The sequence below is a fragment of the Xenopus tropicalis genome, chromosome 2 (genome assembly GCF_000004195.4).
Source record: "Xenopus tropicalis strain Nigerian chromosome 2, UCB_Xtro_10.0, whole genome shotgun sequence".
NCBI classification, from domain to species: Eukaryota; Metazoa; Chordata; class Amphibia; order Anura; family Pipidae; genus Xenopus; species Xenopus tropicalis.
This window is the reverse complement of record NC_030678.2, coordinates 42,533,205-42,545,610: the sequence shown is the minus strand read 5'-3', so window position 1 is coordinate 42,545,610 and position 12,406 is coordinate 42,533,205. Positions and strand designations below refer to the sequence as shown.

At 41.0% G+C, this 12,406-nt stretch overlaps 1 protein-coding gene across 1 annotated transcript in view; it reads right to left on the bottom strand.

The window, feature by feature from the left end:
* mtmr4 (myotubularin related protein 4) overlaps positions 1-5,267 on the bottom strand; it is a 53,985-nt gene extending 48,718 nt beyond the window's left edge. The window contains exons 1-2 of the mRNA XM_002935193.4: positions 5,119-5,267; positions 919-950 (exon numbers count right to left, since the gene is read on the bottom strand). Coding sequence (XP_002935239.2) covers positions 919-921 — 3 coding nt within the window. The 5' untranslated portion in view covers positions 922-950; positions 5,119-5,267. The remainder of the gene's footprint in view (positions 1-918; positions 951-5,118) is intronic.
* Positions 5,268-12,406: the final 7,139 nt, after the last annotated feature.

Below are 12,406 nucleotides of genomic sequence, written 5' to 3'. Positions count from 1 at the left end.
GGTGGCACTCTACAAATATATTAGAAGACCTCCTTTTTAAAGGACGTGTCAACCCTACAAGAAAACATAATTCCAAGCAACTTTCCAATGTGAATTTATTAAAAAATGATTAGTGCTTTAAAAGTTATTTGGAAATATAATTGCTATAGTAAGCAGCATTGGGAATCAGTGTAGTCTGCAACATACTCAATACTGGGGCAGTTGTCTAGACAAAACAGCTAAATGGTTAGCGTACCCCCTGCTGAACTATATACTGGCTGAAGAGTTACTGATAATGCATACAAGTAGGGTGAATGTCCTGTACCATATACCAGCAGGGGATAACAGATAGCGCTCACAAGATATCTCCTGTATTATACACCAGCTGGGCACTATTATACGGCTCAGAGAATATCTCCATTACTCTCCTATCAGCTCCCCAGTGTAGATCCTTTCCATATATCCTAATCAAATTTCTAAAAATGGGACTGGATTTGATGGCACCGACAGATTTACTAAGAGCTAAAGGCAAAGTCAAAAAAAATTATGGCAAAATGACAAAATCTGAAAACTGTCTCTTTAAAAGACAAATTCACAAAAGTGGAGATAGAGATTTATGAATTAGGTGGTATATCCGACAAATCTAGCTCCACTTTTATTTTGTCTCAATATCATCACTTTTGTGATTTCCCCCTAATAACTGTGCTAGAAAAGAATTTCCAAGGCTGGTCCATTTCTTTGTGCAAATGGGAGCTGGGGAATAAACCTAGTGATTAAACTGAAATTTGAAACTGGTACTGACATGGGGAAATTTACTCTTCTGTATACTAAGGAAAATTTAAAATGTATCAGGTTTGATCTGATGGCAATTGTGATACAAAATAAACAAAGAGGACAATGTGACAGAACTTTTCCAGTAACAGAATAAGATGAACTTACCATAATGTACCTCTTCTTAATTACAGCCGTCCCTAGTTAAGACAAAAGGTAGATATTAAGAAGTCAGAAACATCCATTTATATATCTATATATAGCAGTACCTGAATATGCAGTGCTGTACAATTTGCTATACCTTAACTTATTTGTGCAATTTACAGGATGTTAAATTACAACCAAATATTGCAACAAATAAAATATAAATATATACAATTAAAAATTTGTCAACAGGCAGATACTACACTGGCTGATATAGACCTGAAACCACCCGGCCAGAAAATGCAATTTGAATATTTTGGGTGCAACTTCCCCTGCACAAGTGAAAGGCAGTTTCCATACAGCTGTCTGTGCGCTCTATGTCTGCTCTGGTGTGACATTAGCAAAGAGCGATGTGCTAAGATACACAGTAGGAGGGATGTCCCTGGCAGACAACATATAAAGTTGCTGATTATCTTTACAAAATGAAAGGATGTCAGATGAGTTGACAGAAAGAGCTCAGGACAAATGGTACATGGGGTGCTTTGACTGTCACAGTTGTCTCAGGAAGTCTTAGCATTAACAAGATGTAATTTTTTTACTGGCAGCAGACTCCTATTCAGCAAAATGTGAAAAGTATGTTTTAAAGAACAAGGAAATTAGTGCCCAGCCAAGATAGGCATTCCAATTTCACTTTAGTGTAAACAGCACACTTCCTATACTACTGGAAATAGAAATAGTTCCCAGCAGGCAACTGTGGTTCTTTGCTAGGTAATCAAAGCATCCCTGTGTCACTACCTTTATAAAGATTATTTTTTACCAATTTTGGTTTTGGTGCATATTGAATACATGAAAAACAAACACAATTTTTAAATAATCCAGTGCTGAAGTATTTTATATCTATACTTATGAAATACTGATAGTAAAGAATTTTGCTCCGTTGCAGCCCTTTCTGGAAAAGAATGGCACATCAATATACAGACGAGAGCAACAGAAATAGGCTAAAGCTAAAAAAAATACAGTACAGACATGCAAATCTGTGGAGGGGGTTCTTTGCAACTATTTACCTTTGTAAATAGTTAGTATCTAAATCTATTTCTTTTAACATGTACAAAGTGTTTTTATATAGTAAAAACGCTGTTGTACATAAAGATATAGAGACACATCAGGCAATGACACACAGGGCACAATGTTGCTCACAGGAAATCTTCACTCCCATGGGCAACAAACTGCCTTAAAATACCTTCCCATCTGTCAGCATTGGAACTGCCACATTTAAAACAGTTTCCATATAGTATTACCGTGTAATAGCACAAAATTGTTTCTGCATCTTTGGTACATACCAAGTCCCCTGCCTATGACGTAGGAAGGTGGCAGCCTGCTGATTTTTGGTTTAAGGAAAATCACATTTATTTGCCATGGGCTTTTCACAAAGTGCCCTTAAGCCAGAGAGAAGCAGATAGTAAAAAATGTAACAGTGATCTCCATGCAAATTCAGTTTTTGTATAATGATAAAATGTAATTTACTAAGCAACTTGGCAATATACATTCATTACAAATTTGTAATTGTTTTTGAGTTATTTGTATAACATTGTATCACATTGTATGATTTTTAATGAAATTATTTGTATTGCACTGCTGCACATAAGTATTTGAACACCTGGCAATCAGCAAGAATTCTGGCTCTCAAAGACCTGTTACTCTGCCTTTAAATAGTCCACCTCTACTCCACTTATTAATCTAAATTAGTAGCACCTGTCTGAGCTCTTTAAAGACACCTGTCCACCCCACAGTCAGTCAGAATCCAACTACTAGCATGGGCAAGACCAAAGAGCTGTCAAAAGACACCAGAGACAAAATTGTGGACCTCCACAAGGCTGGAAAGGGCTACAGGGCAATTGCCAAGCAGCTCAGTGAAAATAGATCAACTGTTCTAACTATTGTTAGAAAATGGAAGAGGCTAAAAGACAACTGTCAGTCTCCCTAGGACTGGGGCTCCATGCAAGATCTCACCTCGTGGGGTATCACTGATGATAAGAAAGGTGAGGAATCAGCCCAGAACTACAAGGGAGGAGCTGGTCAATGACATGAAGAGAGCTGGGACCACAGTTTCAAAGGTCACTGTCGGTAGAACACTACGCCGTCATGGTTTCAAATCATGCATTGCACAGAAGGTTCCCCTGCTCAAGTCATCCAATGTCCAGGCCCTTCTGAAGTTTGCCAATGACCATCTGGATGATCCAGAGGAGGCATGGGAGAAAGTCATGTTGTCAGATGAGACAAGTAGAAGTTTTTGGTCTAAACTTCGCTCGCCGTGTTTGGAGGAAAAATAAGGGTGAGTTGCATCCCAAGAACACCATCCCTACTGTGAAGCATGGGGGTGGTAACATCATGCTTTGGGGGTGCTATTCTGCAAAGGGGACAGGACGACTGCACTGTATTAAGGAGAGGATGAATGGGGCCATGTATTGTGAGATATAGACGGAACAGCCTCCTTCCCTCAGACAGAGCATTGAAGATGGGTCGTGGCTGTGTCTTCCAAATGATAATGACCCGAAGCACACAGCCAGGATAACCAAGGAGTGGCTCCGTAAGAGGCATATCAAGGTTCTGGAGTGGCCTAGCCAGTCTCCAGACCTAAATCCAATAGAAAATCTTTGGAGGGAGCTGAAACTCTCAGCGACAGCCCCAAAACCTGACAGATCTAGAGGAGATCTGTGTGGAGGAGTGGGCCAAAACCTGGTCAAGAACTACAGGAAACTTTTGACCTCTGTAATTGCAAACAAAGGCTTCTGTATCAAATATTAACACTGATTTTCTCAGGTGTTCAAATACTTATGTGCAGCAGTGCAATACAAATACATTCTTTAAAAATCATACAATGTCATTTCCTGAAATTTTTTTTTTTTTAAATGCTGTCTCTCACAGTGGGAATGCACCTACAATGTGAATTTCAGACCCCTCCATGATTTCTAAGTGGGAGAACTTGCAAAATCCCTGGGTGTTTAAATACTTATGTTCCTCGCTGTAACTGCTATTAAAAGCAGTGATTGTCTGTCCTTTTCTGCCCTGGTGGCTCTGACTCTTGAAACTATGTAATATAAGGCAGCACACTGACAGACCTGCCTTGCTGGAGGGGACTGACCTTTCCAACATTGTTTAAAAAGAAACAAATAGGAGTTCAGCAAATGCTGCTTTCAATTGCAATTACATTTACAAATAATTTTTAAAGCACTGAAAATTTGAAACAAATTCACATTGGAAAGTTGCTTAGAATGTCATTTTCTTTTATTAGGCAAAAAATTTTTGGGGGTTGACATGTCCTTTAAGGCCGATAGCAAATGTTACATTTCTCGACTGGTGTATTTAGCATGCAGATTTGGCTCACAACCAGTCCGTATGTGTGAGCGTTGACAGGACTATAATCTGCTTGTCACTGTGCACTTGAGGCAGGTATTTGCCTGTCGGTACAGGTGATTGAATGAGAGTGCTTCAAAACTGCCTTTGTGCCTTCACCTTAAGCTGCAGCCTTTGTTAGGCTTTAAATAAGGAGCAGCTCAGCTCAATATACAAAGAGGCTTAACTGTGGACTGGTCATTTGTTTTTATAGCTTCACTTGGTAGAAGTAGGCAGGCAAAAAGTGTGAGCTAAAGTGGAAGTGGTTTCATTTTCTTCCAAATCTACAACAGGCAGAAAGTCTGTCCAGTGCAATCCCTATTTATTGATCTTGGCCTAAAACAAGGATGAAAGGGTTTAAATAATGTCTTGTATACATGTCTTGTACATGGGTCTTGTGCCTCTGGTGCCTAACACCTACTAAACCCTGCTCTATGGCAACACAACGCCCTATGGGTTATTTTATCTCACAATCATTTCTTACAATATTTTATCAGAAAGATTGAACAGTCCCAGTGTTCCCTGCGGTGCTATAAGGCCCAGTTGGCTGCTGCCATTCTTATTGGGAAAGCCTCTGTAACCCGAACACGTTGTAGCTCAGGGTTGTGCCTTACTGAATACTCCCCCTGGGCACATTGTGGCTGCCGGGCGGTGCTGGGTGAGCTGGCTAATACACAGCATGGCAGTGGCAGGTTGGGCACCCCTTACACATGACTGCAGACAGCGAACCAACACCCATTACTACAATGCAGTTAGTGCCTATCCCCCCCCTGCTCTGTATTTTAATCATTTCTGAATGAAATAGGGTTTATAATATGAGCCGGCACTTACCTTAAACCGGAGGAAGCCTGTGAGAAGCGGCAGGACGCGTTTCTATGTTTTACCTCTGTCACTTTGCCTACAATAGCCCTCGGCATACTTCCCTCTCTCCCATTTCTTCCTGGTACAGGGTCGCGCTGTAGTGAGGTCAGCCTAGTCATGTGACGCCCACTCCTCCGCCACTCGGGCAGCGCCACACGTAATGGGACACACCCAGTGGGAGAAAGACTCCGCCCATAATGGCTGCACTTGCCAGGGGAATACCTTGGTTTGTGCTATTTAGGTGCTGCTACCCCGTTACTGTCTTTAGCAACAACTAATAGCGAGCAGGGGATAGCAGGAGGTGATGGAGTTTTGCGACAGATGGGGGGCTGCAGCGTGAGCCTTCCTGCTGTACTATCAGTGGGGATGGTTACTATACCCAAGCAGGAGGGGGGACATGGGTGTTGAACTGATATAGCAGATTGTGTTCACGTATTAGAAAGAATATGTTTTTTATTTTGTGTCGACGTGTGGACAGTGTATTTGAGCTAAGGAGATGTACAAATGTTGGAGTATTATGCAGATGTATGATTAATATTAAACTATGTAGGATTTAGTTCTGGTCACTACTCACAGGGATTTAGAGTACAAGGGCAACGCATACAGGTATCAGGCTGATGCCACATGAGGCGTTTTTCCGCTGCGTTTTTCTCAGCCTAAAAGCTCCACACAGCCCCTGACTATGGCGTTTTTCAGCCTAGTACTGGTGACATAAGCAAATCCCATTTCCATGGTGCTAATAGTGCGAAATAGCAAAAAACGCCACATATTTCCGCTAGGTCTGGCAGCTGCCTTTGTGTATACATAGGAATAGCTTGCTGTGCAAATACTGGCGTATTTCGGCAAACGCTTGAAAAATCCGTGCTAAGGCGTTTTCTAGCGTATTTCCGCATTGTGTGGTTTGCTTCGAGTCTTTTCAAGTTATTTCTATGGATGATGATATCGGGCGTTTTTCAGCCGCCGAGAGAATTAGAAAATACGCAGTGGAAAAACGCCACGTGTGGCATCATCCTCAGGGCTCATTTGCGTCCACAAGTGCATTGAGCAAACTGCAATTTCAAGCACGATCGCCATGTTTTCTCCTCAATATGCAACTTTTTCTCAACAATTCAAGTATCATTGTGCTTGCGCCTGGGGTTCCCATCTGGCTGGTATTTCACCCGCCTGGCCTGTAAAGCTGATGCTTTCCCCCAAGGTTATTAATAGGGAGAAGAAGATACAAATATAGGAAGGCTGGCATTTTTTCCAACAACGGTGCCAATCCTAGTTGCGCCTGAGAGTATTAATGTAATTTCACTCACTGTAAATTGGATGCAACTGCTCTAAAAGTTTTCCAAATCCAGTTGACAAAGCTGTTGACCCCCCTATTTTTTTTAGTTACCTGCTTTGCCATTTTTCCCCCTGGTCTCCCGTTGCCCAATAGCATTCTCCTAATTTTTCTGCAATCCCATGAACTTCGTGTCAAGTTCCGTGCTCGTAGGCAAGCGGTGACGTCATCAGAAGCATTTGCACATGAGCGAGTAGTGGTTTCTTTAGCTCCAACTGGGTGTTTGCGCGTGATGTCACTTCTGGAAGCGCACGCTGGTTTGTGACGTCACTTACGGGCAGAGGTGCAAACATTCAGCGGCACACTGGTGTGCATCGAGGATTCCCCAGAGAAAGTTGACAGCTCTGGGTTGATGTAATTTCCAGTGTTTGGCATGAGAGTGTATGTATGTATAACTTTATTTATAAAGTGCCACAAGGGTATGCAGCACTGTACAATCTTAAAATATACATAATTACACACAGGGAGGACAAGTGTTATAATAAATACAATAAATAAGTATAAATAAACAGGGAATAAGTGCCATGTGGAAAGAGACACAGTAGGAATGAGGTCCCTGCCCCGTTGATCTTACAGACTAAGTGATATGTGCCTGATGATATTGAATCATTGCGTGTGAGTCCTACCCAAAGGCATGGGCTCCGATGCTCATGTGCCCAAGGCTTCCGCCAATGAACAGTATGTGTGGGTAGGACCACCTTCGCAGAAGCTAGGGTGAGACCCACCAGGTCTTGGCCTGGGGTCAAGCCCAGAGGACTATGACACCCATCCAGGGTGCACATATCAAACCCGAAGGGTGCTGTATGTGGGTGTAGTGCCATTGATTGCCTTGGTTAGGCTCCAGCTGGAGGCCAGAAAGAATAATACTTCCCGCCCACCTAATGGCTGGGGCAAAGGAGGTGAAGCATGATTAGGCAGAAGGTGCATGTGCAAAGCCCCCGACTAGAAATAAGTCAGGCATTCTCTGTTATGGGAACACAGCTCCTCTGCTTTCATCATGCTTCCGCTTGGCAAACTAATGGCCAGAGGACCAAGTCATTCTCTTTCGATACTACACTTGATCTTAGCCAAAAGGCAGAGAAGTTGCGTGTGCCTGATTGTTTAGACACAAGTGCGCTACGCCTATTGATGTACATCACCTAGGGAAACTTGGAGCTACCAACTGGTCCATGGGTGGTGGTACAGGGTTCCTCTATTAATATGTGAAACTGAGCTAGATTTGGAATGGTAGGCAAGAAAGGACTGAGCGGCACTGAGCACAATTATATGGAAGTAAAGAGCCCAATGTGCCTTTAATGAATGGGATTCAACCTGCAGCTGATTGCAGGGAAACTTGCAGGAATTCAACTGTCTTAGCAGATTGTGCCATTGAAGACAGACAGATGCTTTGGAGCTGTTAAGGGTTTTTGTGTCAGTGCTGACAGAAAGGATGTGCTACCATCAGGCACAGCATAGTTATCCCATATGGATATGATACTGTCTCTCATTTAAGCTGGGAGTACATGGTTTAGTTGATCAGCCTCGTTCACCAAGTGTGGGTTGTCAAATTTGGCCAATATTAGCTGCACACTGGGACTTTCCAGATGAGATGTGTTTGAGGGAAGTGGTTTCTTCTCTGTTGATGTCATAGGCACAGAAAGCTGTTACTATGCAGAGGGCTACAGGTCCAGGCAGTATAGTAAAACAAGCCTCTTTAGGTGCTGTGTGGATGATATGATGCATTTTTGGGTGACAAGTGGGCATTCTGAATGAATTACCTTTCAGTATGCTGTAGACAGTAATATTCTGAGACAATATGCAATTAATCTTCATTTTTAATTTTTTTAACTTTTTGTTCAGCAGCTCTTTTGTTTGGAATTTCAGCAACTATCTGGTTGCTAGGGTCCAACTTAACCTGGCACCTAGGCAGTGGTTTCAAAGAAAGACAGGAATTTAAATAGAGGGTGACTTAATTAGAAACATAGTGATGAAAAGTAACAACAATAAAATTGTAGCCACACAGAACAATAAGCTGCAAAGAATTACAAGACAATTATTTCAAAAACTATAAAAAATTAAGACCAATTGAAAGTTGCTAAGAATGGGCCATTCTAAAATATACTAAAAGTTAAGGTGAACCAACCCTTAAAGGGTAAGCCTCTCTTTACATCTGGTATCAGTTATTGGTAGTTTTTGTGTATAATCTTGTATGTTTAATGTACTGTATACCCCAATTTATTGTACAGTGCTGTGGAATGCGTCGGCGCTTTATAAATACATGTTAATAATAATTTTGCCTGAGGTCTGGCCCTCAGACTGTGTGCCCGAGTACAGACTGTTCTGTTTTCCATTATTTACTGATAACTTTGACCTTTAAAAACAAAAAAAACCAACAGCGGTAGGGATTCTATGCATACCTATGTGTCACTGTTGTGCTCAGTAAAGCAGAGAGCAGGACAAATAGGGCACCTCTTGACCTTTGCTTTCAGCATATTAGGTAAGGCCACAAGTACAAATTCAGTGCAGACAGAATTCTTTGTGTATATTCTTTCTCTCCAGAAATATTCATGCAAATCATGTGAATTGATTCCCTTAAAAAAGTCATATTTAATTGCAGTCATTAGTTTATAGATTGGGCACAATTTCCAATAGTACACTACAATTCATGGAATTGTTATTGTTAATAATATCACTACATCTAAACACGTGTTTATAAAGTGCAAGCCTAATCTGTAGCACTGTACAACAGGTGGATGTATACATGGAATATACTGATTTCATACAAACATTGAGATACAGGTGTTAAAGAGGGCCCTGCTCAACAGAGAGTACAATATTTTTTCATATTTTACCAGTTTTCTAAAATGCAGGTTTAAAGAGAAAATATGTTTTGTTTGTCTCCTGTCTGGTGTTTCTCAATAGCAGTTTGGCAAGTCGGGTCACTGTCTCTTTAGCAGTAATCAGTCCTTTCTGCCTTCTGTTCCAAATCGAGTGCTGCTAGGCCTATTGATACACAGCACTGTGTGACCCCTGGAGCTACCGTCACCCCCTGACCAGGCAGTAGCTCCAGGGTTTCCTCAGCTTCCTGCATAAATAGAAGCAGCAAACTTGCTTCTAAAGTATCTGGCGCATACACCATACGCTGCACCCTGGAAAGGGTGATGCAACAGGGGAAGCTACTGTGGCCTAAAGTCTTAAAGGGTTTGTTCACCTTAAAATTAACTTTTAGTATGATGTAGAGAGTGACATACTGAAACAATTTGCAATTTGTCCAATTTAAGCAGCTATCTGGTTACTAGGGTCCAAATTACCTTAGCAACCAAGCAGTGATGCAAGTAAGACAATGGAAAATAAATAGGAAAGAAAAGTAATAATAGATAACAATAGTAATGCGATTGTAACCTTGCAGAGCAATAGTTTTTTGGCTGCTGGGGTCAGTGACCCCGCATTTGAAAGCTGGAAAGAGTTGGAAGAAAAAAGCAAATAATTCAGAAACTAAAACAAATAAAAAATGAAGAACTCTTGAAAAGTTGCTAAGAACTGGCCATTCTATAACATACTAAAAGTTTATTTGAAGGTGAACTACCCCTTTAAGTAAACAATTTTTTTGTCTTATTGTACTTAATTTTAATAGATTATCTAATTATCATTATATATTATATAAACCTGTCCATCAATTTTACATTCTCTTGCTCATGCATCATCATGTATTGACTTTAATCATTGCTTGCCATAACCTGTAGTTTTTGGAGTCCTCTAGTGACCCCTAGTGGATAAAAGCTTGTCTGCAGGAGCAGATTCTATTTGTTTTACCTGCAGCTCTATGAAAAGAGTTATTAAAGAACCTGTTTCCTTTAGGTGTGCATTCTTTTGAAATACATTGTTGATGCTTCCTTTGTTGATTGCTATACCTTTTTTTCTTGTTTACTGTAGTTCATGGACATTACTTTAGGGCAGGGTAACTGTCAGCCCATGTCTGCATGCTAGTGTATTTATAGTTTATAGGCACTGGGAATCTGCAGAGCACTGTATGCAGTAGCAAAAAGGCCACATAGACTGCTGTTCAGGCAACAAAAGCAAGAGAAGCTACTAAAACCAGGAGTGAAAGGACACTATATAAGCACACTAAACAAGGACACTATAAGCCAAGCGAATCATGCGTGGCACAGACAGCAATAGTGAATAAGCAGGGTCTGTACAGGATAGTACAGAGTTGTGGAATTGGAGTCCCACAGCAGGGCAAGTGCAACTGGACAGCCTCAGTAGACCCATAATGCAGGGTAGGTTGCAGTAGTGTAACAGGTAGTGGTGGTCCAGGTTGGGTACAGATACAAAGGGAAAGTCCACACAAAAATAACTTAAGCTTTTTGAAAAGTAAACATAATTTCAAGCAACTTTGCAATATAAATCAGCTAAAAATATACAGCCTGATTTTAAATGTAATAATATGGGTTAGAACAGTTAACTAAGTATGGCCCTTGTTTTCCTGCTGATCAGGATGACTACTTTGAGACTCAAATAAAATGTAACAGTAGTCGAATGTGCTCAGCCTGGCTTTAGCCTGCATCTTCCAAATCCCTCAATTCCCTGCACACGTCAATAAGGAAAAGAAAGTCACAGTGCAATGCATTGAGTGTTATGCAGTTCCCGTATGCTGTCTGTAAGCTTTTGAGAAGGTGTTACAATTTGTAAAATCATTGTTTTAGTCCCTCCTTCGCTGATGTCAAATGATACAGAAAGTGGAATAGCAACGGTAGGCTGGGGGTGGTTTTGTTGCAGAGAAACTTGTCGGGGTAAATTTTACATGGGGACAGGGAATAGGAAATGGGGACTGATGGTAATCTTAAATTCAAGGTATCCTTTTGTTCCTGCTGAAGTATACAGTGCCTATGTGTAAGGGACAACATGGAGAACTAGACTTCAAATTTTCTGAAGAATTCTGCTGCCGGTAGCACTGTATTGTTGGGTGAAATACGGTAAAATATTAGAGAGCCCTCTCCACACTGCACATTTACCCTGTGGTACAAAGCCAGTTTTAGAGACACTTGCTGAAAAATGTCCAGGAAATAACATATTGCTCCTTTGTTTCTCCATATGGGTGGAACATGACCCATGAATGTGTGGGCACTAGCCCAGATATGTACATTACTAAGACCATGGAACCCAGAATAGAATACAGGTATAGGATCTGTTATCCAAAAACCCGTTATCCAGAAATCTCTGAATTATGGGAAGGCCATCTCCTATTTTAATCAAATAATATGTTAATTTAATGTTAAAGTAGAATTACAGTACAGTGATCCAAATTATGGAAAGACCACTTTTGCAGCAAACCCCAGGTCCCAAACATACAGTGGTGTGAAAAACTATTTGCCCCCTTCCTGATTTCTTATTCTTTTGCATGTTTGTCACACTTAAATGTTTCTGATCATCAAACACATTTAACTATTAGTCAAAGATAACACAAGTAAACACAAAATGCAGTTTTTAAATGAGGGTTTTGATTATTTAGGGAGAAAAAAAATCCAAACCTACATGGCCCTGTGTGAAAAAGTAATTGCCCCCTGAACCTAATAACTGGTTGGGCCACCCTTAGCAGCAATAACTGCAATCAAGCGTTTGCGATAACTTGCAACAAGTCTTTTACAGCGCTCTGGAGGAATTTTGGCCCACTCATCTTTGCAGAATTGTTGTAATTCAGCTTTATTTGAGGGTTTTCTAGCATGAACTGCCTTTTTAAGGTCATGCCACAACATCTCAATAGGATTCAGGTCAGAACTTTGACTAGGCCACTCCAAAGTCTTCATTTTGTTTTTCTTCAGCCATTCAGAGGTGGATTTGCTGGTGTGTTTTGGGTCATTGTCCTGCTGCAGCACCCAAGATCGCTTCAGCTTGAGTTGACGAACAGATGGCCGGACATTCTCCTTCAGGATTTTTTGGTAGACAGTAGAA